The sequence below is a fragment of the Malaclemys terrapin genome, chromosome 4 (assembly GCF_027887155.1).
Source record: "Malaclemys terrapin pileata isolate rMalTer1 chromosome 4, rMalTer1.hap1, whole genome shotgun sequence".
In the NCBI taxonomy this organism is placed as follows: Eukaryota; Metazoa; Chordata; order Testudines; family Emydidae; genus Malaclemys; species Malaclemys terrapin.
Window position 1 is genome coordinate 84,114,090 of NC_071508.1, and position 19,408 is coordinate 84,133,497.

Here is a 19,408-nt window from a genome sequence, read left to right on the forward strand (position 1 = left end):
TTTCTCTTTCCAGCAAGATAAAAAGTCTGTTTCACAGAATGAAATTTTAGAAGATTTTCACTTCACCTATTATCTATAGGTTCAAATTTAAGCTTAGCTTTGTTTAGTTGTGCCATTTGCAACACTCCTGCTGTGAATTGTAGATGTGGGTGGCAAAATGGTGAGCTGATTAAGAGGTTTTGACCATCTTTCATCTTCACACATAGGAACATATGAGTTTCTCCATATGATTTGGAAAAAAAATGGAGTTGGGGCCCCAACTCCGAGGCACTCCTTTTTTTGATCTTCAATTTAATGTAAGGCTGCAATCGGGCTATGTAAGTTTAAGCAAACTACATTTTAAATTACTACAACCTCCCCACTTCTTTATGAAGTTTGCTTTTTGTCATTTGAATCCATTCTAGTTTCTTAGTGGAGTTTCCTTTTTGACATTAGAATTTCCAGAGCACAGAGCAGGGAGACACTGTACACTAAATAGTTGGATATCAAGAGCAGAAATTGCTATTTCATTGAGATGCAGACAGGATTTAATTGTAGTGCACTTGATAGATTTTAGTCTGGTGTAGCAATTTGCAGTTTCTGCTTGGAGAAAGGGAGATTAGCTTTAAGCTATTTGGATGTTTTTGTCAGAAATGCACATTCTTTGGAAGGTATCCCTTATGTAATGTGCTATGGATTTGGAAGCATTTCTTGATTGCAATACAATGGCAATTTGAATATCTGCCAGTACATAACCACATATAATAGGAAAAGGCCTATAGTTGTTAAGAAAGTGACAATCCCACACAGTATTCCACTGAGAATTTTGAGAGTCAACAAAGTTTAGAGATGAGCTACCAAAACTTGTTTGCTTGGGCACTTCCGTGATCTGCGGGCAGTCCATTAATATTTATTATAGGCAAGGCTGGTAGTACTGACTATTATTAATGTTGCCAGACACACTCCATATTAAGACACTGTTTTCTGTTGCATCTAACTTTGGAAAACTTAAACCATTTAGGCTGAAATTTTTCATGTTGGCTGCCTGCTTCAGGCAGACTTTTAAATTTCAGTCATTTCTGAGAACAGCTCAGGGGAAATGGGTTTTGCCCATTTTAAAAATACATTTGGCAACCTTTTCTTTGAAATCCTCTAAGATTTCTCTGCATTGGAGCAGGGTTTTGAAATTTGTCAGGCGGGGTGGCTGTTGTGTCTGGGTTTTTTAGCTGTTCCTGTGAAAATCTGCCCAAATTTGGCCAAGTTATAAGAAAAATCACAATTCATGCATGCTCAGTAGAGACTTGCTCAAGCTTAACAGATAAAATCTCTGATTCCATCACTGCTGAGCATGTTCCATTCCCTCCCAGTTTCTGTGTGTGACCAGACTCTGCATATGGCATCCCTAAAGAGAGGCTAAGCATGTTCCAGCCCAGGGCTGTAGGGGCTCAGAAGGACTTTATCCTGCCCTCAGTGAGGCCAAGCATTGGAACTGGGAGCAGGGAGTCTCTCTCTCCTGTGCTCTGAATGAATTCCTTCTCTTTCTCTTTCTTCTCCCACCCCCCCACCCCAGCTAGCACAGCTGTATCCTGGAGGAGGAAGACCTCTTATTGGAATGTAGAGCAGACAAGAGCAGGACCAGCAGGAAAGGAAAGAAGTAGACTGCAACTGGAATCGGGGGGGTTAGAGAAGGGCAGAGGAAGAAGAGATACAGTGACTGAGTTGCAAGAGAGACTGGGACTGACTAGGAAGGAGATTGAGAGCTGGGTGATGGTTGAGGGCAGGCTGCAACTCATTTGGCTAGGAGACTAGGACTGGGAGCTTGGGGGGAAAGGGAAGCTGGGACAGATTGAGCAATAGGCTGGGAGCTGGTGAGAGAAATGGGAATGGGTCATACTGAGATTGGATGAAGAGCTGGGATAGAATTGGTATTTGGTGGGCAAAGAGACTGGGACAGGAATGTGTGAAGGACAGATTGTTAATGAGGAGCCCAGTGAGGGGAGAGGGACTGGGAACCAGCCAGTGGGGGAGAGGGGATCAGATGAGGCTCAAGGAGGAGGAATTTGGAGGCAAGGAGACTGGGGGACAAGAAGTTGGAGTGGGAGGGAGGGGACTGGGTACATGGAGGGGAAGAGACTGTAAGCCAGGGGAATTTGGACTTTGACAGCTAGGCTGAAGGGGGAATAAACTGTCTGGCTGGGCTAGGGGTACTGGGACTATGATGAACCTGCAGAGGAGTGGCGATTAGGACTGGGACATGGATCTGGGGTGGAAAAGAGAGAGGACTGGGACCAGTTAGAGGAAATGGGGAAGAGGGGTCAGAGCTTGAGGAAACAGGCAGAAGAGTTTGTGCCCACAAGAGCACACTTGCTTCCAGTGACTGGAATGGAACCCAAGCTTCCTAAGTCTCACTATTCTTCTGCTGTCATCAAATGTTTGTGAAATCCTCTGGTTAAGTGTCTCTCGTCTCATTCTAGCGCTTGTCCACTAGAGCAATGTTTCTCAACGACCAGTCCATGGACCAGCGAAGGCAGCAAGCCAGTCCCTGGTATCAAAAAGGTTGAGAAATACTGCACTGGAACGCTAGGATACCATAGTGATAAGTTCTCTAGAAAAGCAGGGTTTGAATTGTGTTCAGTAAATAAGGCCTAAGACCAGACATTGAGGAGGATAAAACAAAATATTGATTTGTGCTCAATTAATGAGCAACTGTCTTGTGCACTGAAAGAGGTGGAGTCTTGTGGAAAAAAGTGTGATCGTATTATTAAAGACTATCAGAATGTATACATACAAAGGGGCTGAATCAAGGTTGCATAGGCAACTGTTTCAGCCTGATTTTAAGGAATGACAACATGTTAGTAGTTGCATATGGTTAATACCCAGTTTAGGATGCCATTGAGGTCATGGATCAAATCTGAGGTGCTACTGCAAAACTAAGAAAAACTGCATTTCAGATTAAATGGTGTAACCTTCAACTCTATAATAGTCCATGAGGAATCATAAAACCACTAATACAGCTAGAATCTCCAAGTTGTAATATAATGGAAAAGACAAGAAAGTAACCAACAAAAAGGCTCTACAACAATTATACTGTCCTTTCCTAGGGCTTTGTTAACTTGTATGCATGTCCTTTTTCCCCACATTGTGGATTCATGTAAGAACTGACACTTTTGCTGAACTTCAAAATAAGACTGTCTCATTCTGAAAGCTGTCTCCCCTGTTTAGCCTAGTGGGTGGAAAAAAGGTAGTTTAAGAATATATATAATTTTTTTGATCATCAGATATGATGGAGTGTGGGAGTCCATTATGAGCAGTTCAGCTCTTTTGTTGAAAATATATTGAATGCCTGCCTTTCAGAGGTTCAATTAGCCATCATGCTAATTTTAATAATAAACAGCTTCAGATGCCATGAGGGTCATAGTCAGTGGTTTAAAAAAAAAAATTAGATGTGTTTAAATACAGCAGCAGTTCTCAAACTTTAGCCACTTGAGGGCCCACATTTTTATTTAAATTCTTTTGGGGACCCCCAAGTCCCTACCACCGCTCCCTCCTGCCCCTCCTCTTCCCTGCCTCTGCCCTCTCCCAAGCATGCCATGTCCCCACTCCTCCCCCTCCCTTCCAGTGCTTCCTCCATGCCGCTGAACAGCTGTTACCCGGCATGCAGAAGGCACTGGAGGGAGGGGAAGGGTCTGCGAACCCCAGTTTGAGAAACACTGAACTACAGTAGTATTACTTCACGTCTGGTAATCTGCTAAAAATGCTACGTTAGCTGCTTGGCCTCTTCCTGACTCAACCCTTGTTGTCCAGGAGTGGGTCACTGTCATGTAATTCTTACAGAAGTATTACCAAAATCCTTAAATGATTATGATGATTGATTTTAGTCGGGGTTAATATGCAAGAAAATATTAAACTATTATCACTCAGTGACTAAAAATCTACAGGAACAGTGGATCAGTATTTTATAGGCTTTTTAAAAACCCTAATGAAACTGTGAACAAGTGCTGGGCACAAATAGCAATGCTGGCCCAATTAATATAAACTGTCCTCATTTTCCATTGTTGAAAAGAATTTGTTTTATACTCTAATGCCTTTTAAGTGCCAGGTGACATGTAGAGATTTAAGCAAGGGGAATATATTTGGATTTTAACATATTCTGATTAGAAAGCGTGCTGCAGAGGATTAATGAGAACTTGAGGTTCCAAAAGAATATGAAATAAATTAATCTATTGACATAAACAATTTGCATAGATTAGAAATACATGTCTCAGTTAATATTGTGGCTCCTATCCATATTGTATTTTTGAGGTATATGCAGTATGTAACCTGTATTTAAAATAACAAATGACAGCTATTATTTATTTTCCCTCCTTTTCTAATCTGCTAACATGTCAAACTGCAACAGGAATCCTCCCCTGCAGTTGCGTATTTCTTTTCTCCTGCCAGGCTTTTGATTAATACACACGTTACATAGTGCTCAGACATTTTCCCTGCCATTTCTTAAACCAGCAGGAAAGGCTGCAACTTTTCTCATAAACGGGGAATAAAACAAGAAGTATTTGGGTGGAGAAATAGTGTTTGATATATAATGGACCTGCAGTATCAAAAAGAAGCCTCACTTTCTCTGTGAGTAGAGATGGTTTACCTTTCTTTAAGTAGTATTTCTTCACTTTTTTTGTCTTAAGGAAAATATTTATAATTGAAAAACGTTCAAAGGTGGGAGTGGATATAATAGACTGATTTCTCATTGGCCAGAGGTGGGGAATGAACTGGAGCTTATTAGGTATACTGTACACAGATGTATCCCTTAATCTAGGATTCAGAAATATGAGTCTGGGAAAATGTTAGTTTCCAGTAAGCTCATTATAGATTTTTATGTATATGACTGAAATACTTATTAATTGGGTAACGTGGGATGTATAGGGATCTATCTTTTAAAAGTGCCTGCCCTGTGGGAATACGTAATTCCACTCCCATTCCTCCTTTATCTGGCCATGAAGTCTCTCCCCACCATTTCCTTGCTGTTCCATGTTACTTTTGTGTGTCCCACAGACAGTATAGAAGTCTGGCCTTTAACACATCTGCACGATCGGTGCAAAATAACTGCCGAAGGAGGAGAGTGTGATGGACACATGGGGTGCAAGACTTTGTAGGGGGCTAGGAAGAAAAAGGGGAGATAGGAACAGTCAACTGTTTCTGGAGTGGGTGGGGGAATGTAGAAGTAGCCAGGAAGTGGGCAGATGTGGGTACAGCTGTGGCCTGTATAGAGGAAGAATTTTGGGGTTTGTAAAGAGAAAAGGAACATTTAGAGAGAATAAATAGAAGTGGGAAGAAAAGTACATAATAGACAAGGAGAGTGATGGAATGAAATAAACTTGAAAGAGAAAGATATACCATGTTTAGGTTACATTTATTGTATTTGTCTGGATAGTGTCCCACTGGCAGAATCTTAGTCAGATTGCTGAATGTAATTAGGTGTGTAACAGGCTAATGGGACAGGTATTTCTAAAAAATTGCATGCTATAGCACGTGAATTTTTTTCACTTTTCTGTGAGAGTCCAAATTTTTAGTTCTTCAGAACCAGTCACCATTTTGGTGATCTACATCCCTCATTTTACAAGGGATTTGCCATTTGACTGTGCTCTGTTGGTGAATAGTCTTGCCAGCTGATCTGGATGGAAAAGTAAAGAACAAACTTTAGGTACCACTGTGGGAATGGGGATCAGGAACATGTTTTTTTACATAGCTGCATCTATAGTTTTCTGCTGAGACACTGATTATCTTAGGATACCTTATTCCAATATGCATTTGGCCTTGTGTATGAAATATCCAGTATTACTATAACCCACCTATACTCCATGGTCTCTCTCAGGGGGATGAGACTGGACAGCTGGTGCTGGACTCCAGTGCAGCTGCTGCAGCATGTCCCTTCCCCCATTTCCCTGATGGTAAAGGGGACCCTAGGGTGATGAAAAGGGATAAAATGGTGACATTACAATTGGAGTCTTTGATCTGTGCTTTGCAAAAAAGTGCCCCTTCCTCCAGGGATCTGCCTTTGCCTAATCCTAGACACTGCTCCTCAAGGTCCAAAGGTACAACAGCATGCCTCAGTTTCACAAGGAGGACAGTTGCCTACATCACCCTCAAAACACCTTCATCCAGGTCTACTGCCTCCATTCCATACTCAGTGTCACTCATCTCCTTCCTCAGTGGTCTGACTAAACAAAATAGACAATCACTGCAACTCTACAAGACTTCAGAGGAGCGTTAGAAAAGCCACAAACTTAATTCCAACCCTTATGCAAGGCATTTCCCTGTTCTGTCTTCCTCTAATGCTAGAATAACTCATCCCAGAAATGTCTTATCTTTCTCTGGTTCTGTAATGGATAAACACTCTAAGCAGCACACAATGCCAGATGCCTACAAGAGGGACTTCAATCCAGAATCCTCATCAGAATTTATGATGAAAGGGGCCTTTAAAGCATTTAGAGAGAGCGGAAACTACCACTTTAGAAAGATGATTGAGCAACGGGCACATCTTATGAGCAAAAATATAAATATGCATGCACACATTGATGCCCAAGACCCTACTTACAAATTGGGATCTGCCCTTCAAAGACTTATCAGGAGCACCAAGAGTTGTAAAGTTAGAACACCCCTGGGGATGAAGAAATGCACGAGGCAGAGGATGACCAATGGGGAATAGTCAGTAATTCCCTGATCCTTGATCTCAAAAGAGGGAAGGCTTCTCCCACAGAGGCTTTTATAATCTGCCTTCATGTGGTTCAAATGCTATTCAGATCACCCTTAATTTAACCTGTGTTCAATATAGAATACTGCATTATCACCTTCTTACTTATCCTTCTTCCAACTTCAGTCCTCAACTGCCTGCTAGAGAAAGTTGTTCTACTGGATTGGTTCCATTTTCTTTTGTAACACAGCTAATTAACTTTTTATAGTCACTTAAAATTAAAACATTAAGATTAGTTTTAAATACTGTATATTGAAATACCACACTATTGCAACAGTCCTAAAATTCTACTTTTTGCTAAGAAATCTAAGCCTTTTAAACTCTCCCAAAAAGCAAATTTAGTAAAGTATAAAAATGCAATACTAAAAGTTATTAAACCCTATTAAAATATATGTTCCAAGTAGAATTCAGAACCTAATAGGTAAAGCGATTTGTAGTCTGAATTTTCCTACTCTGACACACTAAAAACATACAGAATTTGGTATGGTAAGAGGATTTTTGTGTGCTTTTTCCTCTTCCCCCAGTCCTCCAACCTTTAAGTTCAGAATTGCTCAATATAATTTTTAATTTAGCTCTTGTCAGAAATAAACTCTGTAAAGGGGAAATGGCACATATGTACCTAATACAAAAATAAAGCTTTTAATGCAAATATTGTGAATGTGTGAAGAAGATTGTATTTGAAATAGGGTTCTCTATGAATATTCAATAAAGCATCTAGATTAGTTTAGCAAAGCTGCTAACTTTTTCATATTGTAAAATATTCCCTCTTTCACAATCTGTTATTATGGATTTTGATTATCAAGCCCTTTTATAGCAACCCATTATTTTGGAGAAGCTAAAGAATGTGAGGAATGAATTGCTGCTGTGATCTGGAACTTATCTGCAAAGATTTTAATCAGCTTTTTTATTGCTCCTAATTACATTGATTTTTCCTTTTCTTTAGTTATGATCTGCTCTTCAGTGTGAGGTTTATTATTAGTGGACTAAATAATGAACAGTTGTGCATGCATCATTGCTCATTCAGTCAAGGTTGAACTGCTGTCTTTTGTACAAATCTTAGAAGTTTACAATGTGCATAACGTAATAATAAGCTTAACCTAACTCTCACATTTTTTCCCCCCCCGCCCAGAAGTGGAAGAGCTGTTAGCTTCTCTTAAGCATATCCAACACACTTTGGTAGACCCCCAGAGCCAAGAGGATCTCTCTCTCATTTTACAACTTGTCCAAAATACTGATTTTCAGAATGCATTTAAGATACATAATGCTGTCACAGTGCACATGAACAAGGCCAGCCCTCCGTATCCTCTTATCTCCAATGCACAAGAGCTAGCACAAGAGGTATGTATAGTATACATCTCCATGATATATTTTATAACTTGTAATTTGTATCATTGGAAATATATTCGGTTTTATCTGTGTATATCAAGCGTGTCTGAGTTATTCATAATCAAAGTTGAAATAAAATGGATCTTAATATATGAATAGTCACTGATTACTGCATTAAGTCACTTTTTCCAGAATTAAGCATTACATCCAGGAATGAAATAACTTTAAACTTTGGGATAATAGCTCAGTTTTTCAGAGTAAGAACTTTAACAGCAAAAAAAGTACAGTACATAAGTGCAAAATATTACACCATTTAAGTGCAATAAAAGGAAGGGTGCTACAGAAATCATGGGAACATTTTTCGTAGCTCTTCATATCCAGTAGATATTATTCACTTACAGTGGATTTGGCATTCTGAGTTTTGAACAGTACTTCGAGGATACCCCTGAAAATGGATCAAAATGAAATCCCTGAAGAAAGTAAACTTAACCATATTTAAAGTTCTTTAACTGTTCCAATCCTTAGGTCTTTGTATCTTGGGACTAAAGATTTGTGTGTGTGTGTGTGTGTGTATATATATGTATATAAAAAAACTCAGTAGGTCAGTGTTGCTTGGTCATCTGGATTGGTGATATTGTCTATGCCTACCTTAACTACTGATTTAAGTGTCACTTAAAATCGGGATGATTATTTTATCCTAATAGATCCCAGGTGACACAGGAGAACTGGAGTTCCAGAGTTCCTATGGCTATCAGTCACCAAATAGCTTTCATTTCAAGGCATGGTCAGAAAGAGAGGCTTCCTGAAAACTTGGTCGAAAGCTGCTTAGACTTCTAATTTAGTTTAAGAATGTAGGAGAGAGTTGAATTATCCCTATGCTAAAAGCCCAGTACATGAATTTAAAAGGGGTGATATGTATACTTGTTCCCCACTTCTTTAGATCCTGGGGCTGCCAGGGACCAGTTCAGCCCCCCGCACTGGTTAGAGCAGGTTGTTCCCCTCCCTCACCTTCTGATCCTGTAGTGACCTAGGAATACTCGGGACATAAAACTTTACTGGTCATATCCCTTCCCACCACTGGAACACCCCCCAGGTGTCCCAAAATAATCCATGTGACAGGGTCTCTGCCAATTCTGCAACCTCCTGTTCTGGGCAAAGGGTATTTATCTGTAGACAAAGGAAATATTATACAAAATAAGCAAGACTGAATTTATTGTGCTTTGAGAGAATAGAATATATTACATTCATTTGTTAGAAGTCCTTGCATTAGTGAAATAATTTTGGCTGTCATTAAGAGGCCTCATTGAGAAGAAAGAAATGACTTTTGCTAGCAGGATTTGTTAAAGGTCAGAACCAGGAGACTGGAAAATGCATACTGAGCCATAAATAAATACTGCAATTGATTGCAACGAACTTCCAATTCAAATCACAGTAGAGTAATTTAAATTTTGAGAGCCATGTACCCCAGTCACCATTTTTACTGAGTCATACCATTTAGGAACAAGTGAGCACCTGATATTTCTTTGGGATTTTTAAAATGACTCTCAAACTGCACTTGAACAGTAGTCTAGTTTAATTTTTTGAGACCTTTTCTAGTCTTAGAAATCATAGAATTGTAGGACTGGAAGGGCCCTTGAAAGGTCATCTAGTTCAGTCCCCTGCTAGCAGGATTTGTTAAAGGCCAGATACTCAGCAGACTGGAAAAATGCAGATTTTCATTAGTTGTTTTTGTTTTGTTTCTTTGTTGTTTTATTTTATCCTTATTGATCCAATTAACTACAACTTTTGGGTGTGAATCTTTTCCTCCTGGCCACAGGTGAATTCTTGCATTTTTTTGAGAGTATGAGGAAGAATATAGGACAGTCAAATTTTTTGTTCACAAATGATTTGAACACAAACTTTAAACCATTTTAGCCATAAAGATATGGCTAGTCTTTTAGGAGCTGCTTAGTAATTTTCTTTCTCTTCCCCACCCTTTGACTTATCTTTACAGCATGGATGCTGGTTTGATCTCCTTCCTTTAATGTTTGTATCTTCACTGCCTGATAATTGTGTACAGGCAGCTTTGGCATCCAGGTTCTTCCCCCCTCCCCCCCCCCCCCCCCCCCCCAAGAGCCTGGCTTGTTGAGGGAAAGCTAAGTGTGCCTTATCCATAAGCACCGCCAAATAGGCCTCAGCTTCATGAGCTGTGGGAGACAGTGCTAGAAGATGAGTGGAAAACCATTTTTCAGAAGAAAGTGGAGAAGGTGCCTGATTTTTGGGGACCTCTTACAAATATTAATTGTAGAACAAATATGTCTGCAATTCCAACTAAGCAGCCACATAGGAGCCAGTATTTGTGACGATCTGCAAGGACCTGTGGATGTGTCCATAGGAAAGAAACCCATCCTCAAATTGAGGTTCCTGTTCTTCCCTTCAAGGAGTCCAAACTGTTTGGAGACATTCTTTATTCAGCCCTAATGCAGTTTCTGGGAAGAAAACCTCCTTTCCAACTCTTGTTTACTGTCCTGCAAGCCAAAACCTTCTCCCACATCCTTAATGGGAGAGTCAGAGCCCTCTTAATGCAGGAAAACTTGTGTAGACTCACCCTTCATAATGCCATTCTCCCACTTCCCTCCTTCCCTGTTTTAAATCCAACTTGAAACCTTTCAGGACCAGAACAAACTGGGCAGAGCCAGTTCTGATTCTTTTTAGAGTGGGAGAAGAACATAAATATGCAACTCCATTGTTCTGGAGGTCAGGCTTTTGTATATCTATCAAAAGGAGGTTGCAATTTATAGAGTTCTGGCTGCACAACTTCGAATTATAGCAGCTGTGTGTGAACGTGCGTTCTTTTTTTATTAAAACGCACGGGCAAGTAAACAAAACTTATATTAATTCATTGTTAAAGTCACAAATTTGAAATAGAAAAAAGTCAAGAAATTGCTCTGGGGCTCCTATTTTATCTGCCACATTGTACATATTTTGGATTACTCTTTAAGCAGTTGAATGTATACTTTAACATACAGCATAGGCAATGTGGGTGAACTAAAATTGCTGTAAGAACTTTGTTAGCGCTTCTTCACTCTTAATTTAAATTTGCAATCCTTAAAGAGTTGTAGTGGATTATTGGCTTTATCTTTTAGAACATTTTAGAATTTCTTTACATAATTGTACTATGCTAGTTTTAGCAGTTCAACTGGAGTGTTTGTGGGAGCATATATATAACTCTGATAAGCGGGCAGCAAAAACTTATCATTTATCTATTTTTTTAGACACCTTAATTTAATTAAAAGGCTGAGTAAAGCATGCAGACTTAAGGAATTTATCTGGAGATTAACTCCCTAAAATAATTTGGTGCACTCTGATTCTTGAATAAAAATAGTGTTAAACATCAAATGTCATTACATTGATTTTAAAGTCAGTTAAACTTGACAACAATGGGGGCCAGGTTTAGGGGAACATGATCTAAATGTTGATGCTGTAACAGGATTTGATACAACATTCAATACAGTTTATAATTTTTGGCATAGAAGAGCACCTAAAAAAGCACATTAGCAAGAACTCTCTCTAAACCTGGACTAGTTAAATTTAATTTGATCCTGTTTATATAGGATGAATTCTAAATGATAATACAGCAGCTGATATGGGACTTGAATTAGAATAATTAATACTAATTAACAGATTTATGGAAAATAGATCCTGTCAAACTAACCTGATGTCATTATTTGATGAGATTACAAGTTTGTTTGATAAAGAGTACAGTGTTGATTGGAAATAAAGCATAATTTTTTTAACTGCGAGGGTAATCATTGGAATAATTTACCTATGATCATGATGGAGTCTCCATTACTAGCAATTTTTAAATCAAGATTGGATGTTTTTCTAAAATGTATGCTCTAGGAATTATTTTGGGAAAGTTCTATGGCCTGTTATACAGAAGGTCAGACTAGATGATCACAAAGGTCCCTATTGACTTTGGAATCTATGAAGCTGGCATCCCCACAGCAGAGCCAAAAATCCATTAGCACCAAAGCAGAAGCCCCAGGACAGAGATTCCCACAGCACCTAGCTGCCAAGGAGACACTGAGCCCAAAAGGAAGTAATCACAGTTTGGTATTGAGAACACTGGTGAACCCTCAGAGCATCTCCACTGAGGTGTTTTGGGGAGATCAAGCCAAGGGGATCTACAAAGATCTCAAGAAGGATGGAAATGACCCAGCTCAGAGCTGAATATGGGTTTTTCCCCTTCTTTGCAGAGCCCTGAGGTTTGAGGGAGGTCAGCTGCACTATAGCCTGGTGACATCCATCAGTTGAGGTACTATGAGACTCCTTCCTGTCAGTGCCATATGATTTCTTGAGAGCTGCCAGAAACCAGAAGAACTTCTGCCAGCTTTGTCTGAGGATCTTGAATCTTTAAGAGTCTGTTGCCATGAGGAAGCCTCTTTATAGGATGTATTCTCCAGAAGCAAACCCTCTCCATCTGTTTTGACTCGACAGATTTTTGCACCCAAACAACTTCACAGAGCCAGTACTTGTTTGAGGTCCCCCCTTTTTCCTTGCCTGATCAAGTTTTTTGCATTAAGAAACTCGGCAGCCTCATCTGTCAACCCTTTTAGAGATACACAGATCAATTCCTTGCCAAGTGTGTCTCAGCAGTGGCAGATGACATTCTGAATGCTTGTCAGAGGCTGGAGATTTGGTGAGGCAAAAGGTGCACCTCTTGAAATCATGTCTCTTTGTCATCAAATCCATCATAAGAGTTGGATCTGACATCTCCTCTAAATCTAAGGAATTTATATAAAACCAAAAAATACCTAATACAAAGAACTACCTACAATTATATACATCTATGCCTCTTTGTTGCAGTGGCTTAGTTTTGTAGTTAATAAATCCACACCATCTGTCACATTATTCGTCTACCCCATAAATGCTTTGCAAAAAGTCTGCCATATTAAAAAATATTAATTCTACCAAAAAGATTTAGTTCTGTTTATAAAAGTATTAATTTGAAAATGTAAAACAATACCAAAATATCTAATTTTAGCTCAAATAGCTACAGCAGAGCCATGAACATGCATGCCAAATTACATACCATATTTTGAGACTCAACCTTTCGAATGCTGAAGAACAGTTTATAACAGACTGTGAAATCTGGTCTTTTGTGTGCTTTTATCCGATACTATACAAATTTTACAGGGGAGACCAACATTTCTCAAATTGGGGGTCCTGACCCCAAAAGGAGTTACGGGGCGGGGGGTCCCCAAGATTATATTAAGGAGTTGCAGTATTGCCACCCTTACTTCTGCTCTGCCTTCAGAGCTGGGCAGCTAGAGAGCCATGTCTGTTGGCTAGATGCCCAGCTCTGAAGGCAGCGCCCCGCCATCAGCAGTGCAGAAGCAAGAGTGGCAATACCAGACCATGCAACCCTTACTTCTCCGCTGCTGCCTTCAGAGCTGGAGGCCAGACAGTGGTGGCTGCTGACCAAGGACCCAGTTCTGAAGACAGCAATGCACAAGTAAAAGTGGCAACAACATACCATGCCATCCTTACTTCCGTGCTGCTGGCGGCAGTTCTGCTTTCAGAGCTGGGCTCCTGGCCAGCAGCTGCCACGCTGCGGCCACCCAGCTCTGATGGCAGCAGCGCAAAAGGACAGCAGTACCGCAACCCCACCTACAATAACCTTGTGACTCCCCCACAACTCCTTTTTGGGTCAGGACCCCTACAATTACAACACTGTAAATTTCATAATTTCAGCTATTTAAATCTGAAATTTCACAATTTTTAAAATCCTATGATTGTGAAATTGACCAAAATGGACTGTGAATTTGGTAGGGTCCTATTTCTAATAGAACCAGCAACTCAGTTTTAATCTTAACTTCCATATTAATGTAATCTTATTTAAAATAGGAGGTGTGCATTTTCATATTACATAAGTAAGGCTATGATTTAGTCATGGGTATTTTTGGTAAAAGTCATGGACAGGTCACGGGCAATAAACGAAAATCCACACCCTGGCCACTCGCACCTTTCTCTAGATGTTGGAATGCCACCCTGACCTCTTGTCTCTGGCGATTAAGAACAAGGCCTCCTCTGACTTCCTCTTCCTTTTTGATTGTTGGTGGCCAGCTCCTTTCTTCCTTGAACCTGGGGCACAGATGTTCCCTGATCCTTGCTATCTAGGAACTCACCTTCTCTGATTCTCAGTAGTACCTCTACTTGCCTCTCCAATCCAGTAATCTTTTCCTCCAGCGCAGCCACCAACCTGAACTTCATGCACAGGAAATCTCTTCTGGCTTCAGGCAGGAAAGAAAACATGGCACATCCATGGCAGGTCACCACTACTGTTCCATTGCTGGCCATCTTGAAATCACACGGAGCTGAACCTGGAAGGAAAGCCTCTTTCATGCCCTGTCTAAACTCTCTCTGAAATTCTCCTATTAGGTAACTCTGTTAGCGGCTCTCATGTACACCTAACAAATTACTTTTTATACCAAGTATCCCTGCTTAGCTCAGCTCTGCCTCTCACTACCATGGAGGATTAACTACTTGGTGACTTTAAACAACAAGGCTGATCAAAGCTCCAAGGGCATAGCCATGTGGCCCTTACCATGGGACCAGATATGAGAGAGGACCTCCTAGCACTGCTGCAGGTGCTCTTCATAATCAAACTTTGCACTGGAACTTCCTGGGACCTTCAGTTGTTTCGCTGGACCAATCCTTTTTCTTAGCGCTTCTGGGTATCAGACCCTCTACCACCGCCTTCTGATAAGTCATCAGCAAGAGTGGAGGATGAAAGAATATCCCAAAAGTTGGAAGAGAGCAGTCTCTTGATCCTAAAAGGGGGAAGGTTCTTGCAATGACATTTCAGTCACTTTCACCTGACTTTTCAAGGTCATCAGTGCTTCTGAACCCATATATTTTTATGTTCTCAGAAGAGGATGAGACTAGGAATAAGGGCCATGGATGGAACCCCCTTCAGTTTCCTCACCAGATAAGGGCATCCTTACTGCTTTGTCTTTCCCTCTGAGCAATGGCAGGTCAGGACCTGGTAGTCAAGATGGCATGAGATTTACATATTCTTTTGACAGCTTTCCCAAGTAAATCTCGTAAGCTTTTTGACATCCTGAGTTGGAGAAGAAAAGGGCAGCCCTCCCTGTCAACAGGGATTTTTCAGAGCCAGATGAGGAAGTCTGATGACTCTGTCAGGGTCTGAGGGAAGGTTTTGACCTGGTCTGTTGAACCATTGTTTTTCTGCTGCCGGTAGAAACAGCAGTTTGAACAAAGTAAGACCGTTTTCCACTCCTAGGGAAAAGGAATCTAAGCAGTTTAATAAATTAATAATCTGGAATTTTCTGTAACTCATGAGTCACCCAGATGGACACCTTAGACATGTCTGTAACTGTATGCTACTGTTTGGTAAATAGGCCACCTTTTGTGGGCATGTGTACTTTTTTTTTATTAATGACTACCCTCCTTTTACAGATCTTAATCTTTTATTCATTCCCTATTGTAGCCTAGTCCATCAGTAATCTCTGCTCTTGTCACTCTAATGTGACTGGATAACAGCCTAGATAGAGAGGCACTGTTCTGATTTGACATATTCGAATAGTTCATGTATTCTCATTGCATAAATGTCTTATTTCTTAAGAGTTTTGTATAAATATATTGAGGCAGAGTAACAAATGTACAGATTTGCTTTGTTTCTCTCAGTAAAATAGCTAGTTTCATTTAGTTATCTTTAAGAAAGAAACCTTAAGTCAGAGCTAAATTAGCCCAATGTGCAAAGCAGATTTTCACTGTTTGGTCTCTTTTAGGTACAGTGTGTTTTGAAACCCAGTCACCAGAAAGATGGGCAGGAGCTTAGTGCTTTGCTGAATGCCCCTCACATTCAGGTAAAATTAGACAAAGGTGGTACTGTGCAATCTACATCATGTAGATTTTAAAAATGTTTTTGTGTTTTATTTCTTGCAAACACCTTAAAAACACTGGTTTGAAACTTGTTTCTTAAGGCTAAAAACTGAGTGTTCCTAATATATATGGAAAATCTCCATGTGATTGAAAAACGAAAACTTGTGTTTCATGGGGGACAAAATTCTAACTTCCTGCTAATGAAATTTGCTATTAAAATGAAATGCACACTTGGGGTTCAGTGCCACCCACCAGTCTTCAGGTGTATTTAGTTGCATACCTAGTAAGCCAACCTTCAGTGTTTATGCACAAAGCAGAAGATTGACTTTAAACATAACCATTGGAAGAGTGAAGCTGCGCTGGGTGCGTGGGTATATAATACAGTATTATTTCCCTCTGCATTGTTGCCCAAAAACTCAATCAGCATTGGGGCTCCATGGTGCTAGGCACTGTATAAACACATAGGAAGACAGAATTTTGCCCCATACAGTTTACTGTCCAAAATTACAAAAAAACAAGGGAAGGGAAAAAAGTATGGCATACAAAATGAACAGGAAGATAAAGGCTTATGTGGAGGGAGAGTGAGACTGGCAGCAGAGGGCCTGTGATGGGAAGCAGCTAAGATAAGTTAAAGGCCAACAGGCATTCATCAAATGCAAAATAATGTCTAGAGTTCAGATGGATTTAAAAAAAAAAAAGGGGGAGAGGAGGGGTTGCTGCTATTGGTGGCATTGAGGTGCTATGGAAGTATTAACTGAATAGGGGGCCCTGGCTGAGTGTAATGGTTCTCTGCCGCGTCTGGCTGTTTTGGGGGAATCTTTGCTGTTCCTTTGGGCTGACTGCTGGAGCTTGGAGACTGTGGAGTGGGGTGGTCTTATTGGGAAAGTGTTCCTTTTCCTTCCCAACTCCCCCCCCCCCCTGTAAAAAAGTGTGCTGGGAGTGTGGGGGAGTCTGAAACAAAAGGAATAAATTCCAGTATATATCACTACTGTACAAACAAGAATTGACTAGTGAAATTTACAGTTGTCCATTACAGAAGAATGTGATTAATGTGCATTGCTTGCAATTTATAAGTAAAACAGCTTCTACTGCACGTCTTGGCAAAGATTTAATAGTAGAGTGCTACAGTGAGGTCCCTTTTTATTAAAACTTCATTACATTTTTTAAAAATATATATTTAATAGTATACGCTGAACAAGGCCAAGTTTACTCTGACAAGCTGCACTTACATTTTGTGGCAGAGTCCCTAATCTTTGCAGTGCTTTAATGGAAATAATCAAAATACAGTGACAGCTTCAAACGTTAAAATTGGAGGTTTTGTATTTAATTATATATGAAAATGAATTCAAGTGTTAGTTCTAATGACAAAATCAGTTTATTTTATGTTATCAGCGTATGTTCAGTAAGCTACAGATTGACAATATTGTCATCTTTAGGTTCAAAGTTAACATATGAAGTAAAATGGGGTATTGAGACCCCTCAGAGCCATTGATTCAGACTGTCAGCAAACTCAGGAGGACAGCACAAGATTAGTTTACATTCACTTCATGTTTTCCAGGTTATCATTGCAATCATCTCACAAAACTGAGTGACCGGGCAACAAAATGGCAGATGAAATTCAGTATAGATAAATGCAAAGTAATGCACGGAAAACATAATCCCAACTATACTTATAAATTAGCTGTTACCACTCAAAGAGAACTTGGTGTCATCATGGATAGTTATCTGAAAACATCCACTCAATGTGCAGCGGCAGTCAAAAAAGCTAACAATGTTGGGAATTATTAGGAAAGGGATAGATAGTAAGACAGAAAATATCACATTGCCTCTATATAAATCCATGGTATGCCTATATATTGAACACTCTGTGCAGATGTGATTGCCCCATCTCAAAAAAAGATATATTGGAAAAGGTTCAGAAAAGGGCAACAAAAATTATTAGGGGTATGGAACAGCTTCCATATGAGGAGAGATTAATAACACTGGGACTTTTCAGCTTGGAAAAGAGACAACTAGGGGGGATATGATAGAGGTCTATAAAATCATGGCTGGTGTGGAGAAAGTAAATAAGGAAGTGTTATTTACTCCTTCTCATAACATAAGAACTAGGGGTCACCAAATAAAATTAATAGGCAGCAGGTTTAAAACAAACAAAAGGAAGTATTTCTTCACACAATACACAGTTAACCTGTGGAACTCTTTGCCCGAAGGTGTTGTGAAGGCCAAGACTATATTAACAGAGTTCAAAAGAGAGCTAGATAAGTTAATGGAGGATAGGTCCATCAGTGGCTATTAGCAAGGATGGACAGGGATGCAAAACCATACTCTGAAATGTCCATAGCCTGTTTTCCAGAAGCTGGGAATGGGCAATAGGGGGTGAATCACTGCTCTGTTCATTCTCTCTGAAGCACCTGACATTGGCCACTGTCAGAAGACAGGATACTGGGCTAGATTGACTATTGGTCTGACCCAGTATGGCCCTTTTTATGTTCTTAATCATAAGGGCTAGAATATTAGCTTTTTTAAAAACTAAGATTCTGAAGTACACTTTCGTAGCAAGGGTGAATTCTGCAGCTGTGGAATATATCTGGCTCTCACTATGAATTAGTATAATTAAAACTTAACCATGCTATTGTGATGGATCATCTTTAGGATTTTTTAATTCGTTTACTAGATAATTTGCACAATTTTCTAACTTGCAATGGGTATCCTCCTTAGTACAAATTAGTGAATTTCTGTTGTGCTTCATGTAGGTATGAAAAGCATGATTTCCTTAAACTGCATTGTCTGTTTTGTTTAACACTAGGCACTTTTATTAGCTCATGATAAGGTTGCAGAGCAAGAAATGCAGCCAGAGCCAGTGACAAATGAAAAGGTTTATGAGAACTTTGGCCTGTATGGAGGGGAGACAGTGAAAATAGTTCGCATTGAGAAGGCACGAGATATTCCATTGGTAAGTATTGTTACTTTGACAGCAGATCCCTTGCTCTGGAAGAAAATGAGGCTAGGACTGTCCAATTTACTTTTATTCTTCCAGACTCCCTTGTGGGGAAAGTTGTCCTAATAGTAGTGTTCAAACTTTTTTTTAATTATTATTATTGAGAGAGGTGTTCTCTTCATAGGTGAAGTAGGACACACAAAAACTTTTTTCCCCCCTTTTTCAGGTCATTATTAATGTTTTGGAATTTTATCATGGATATGCAGTTTAAACTTAGAGCTAATAGTAATTTTGGTTCATGAAATAACAAATGTTTATGGGTGATGCAAATTTCTTATACTGAGGCTATATTAATTTATTCTAATATGGAAACCTAAATTGCTGCCATTTAGAGCAAAGTCAGTAGTATATCTGTTGAAAAGTTAATGGGATTGAAAGAAGGCCTTCCTAAAGAAGGCAGTATCTCAGGATTTGCTGAAACTGAGTTTTAATCCTTGCTGTGCCAACAACTGCATTTTTTACCTTTGTCA

At 39.8% G+C, this 19,408-nt stretch overlaps 1 protein-coding gene across 2 annotated transcripts in view; it reads left to right on the plus strand.

Moving 5' to 3' along the window:
• The window catches only part of PALS1 (protein associated with LIN7 1, MAGUK p55 family member), a 134,065-nt gene that overhangs the window by 72,521 nt on the left and 42,136 nt on the right, over positions 1 to 19,408 (plus strand). For both annotated transcript variants that reach the window (XM_054026938.1, XM_054026939.1), the window contains exons 3-5: positions 7,854 to 8,062; positions 15,847 to 15,924; positions 18,747 to 18,893. In XM_054026938.1, coding sequence (XP_053882913.1) covers positions 7,854 to 8,062; positions 15,847 to 15,924; positions 18,747 to 18,893 — 434 coding nt within the window. The remainder of the gene's footprint in view (positions 1 to 7,853; positions 8,063 to 15,846; positions 15,925 to 18,746; positions 18,894 to 19,408) is intronic.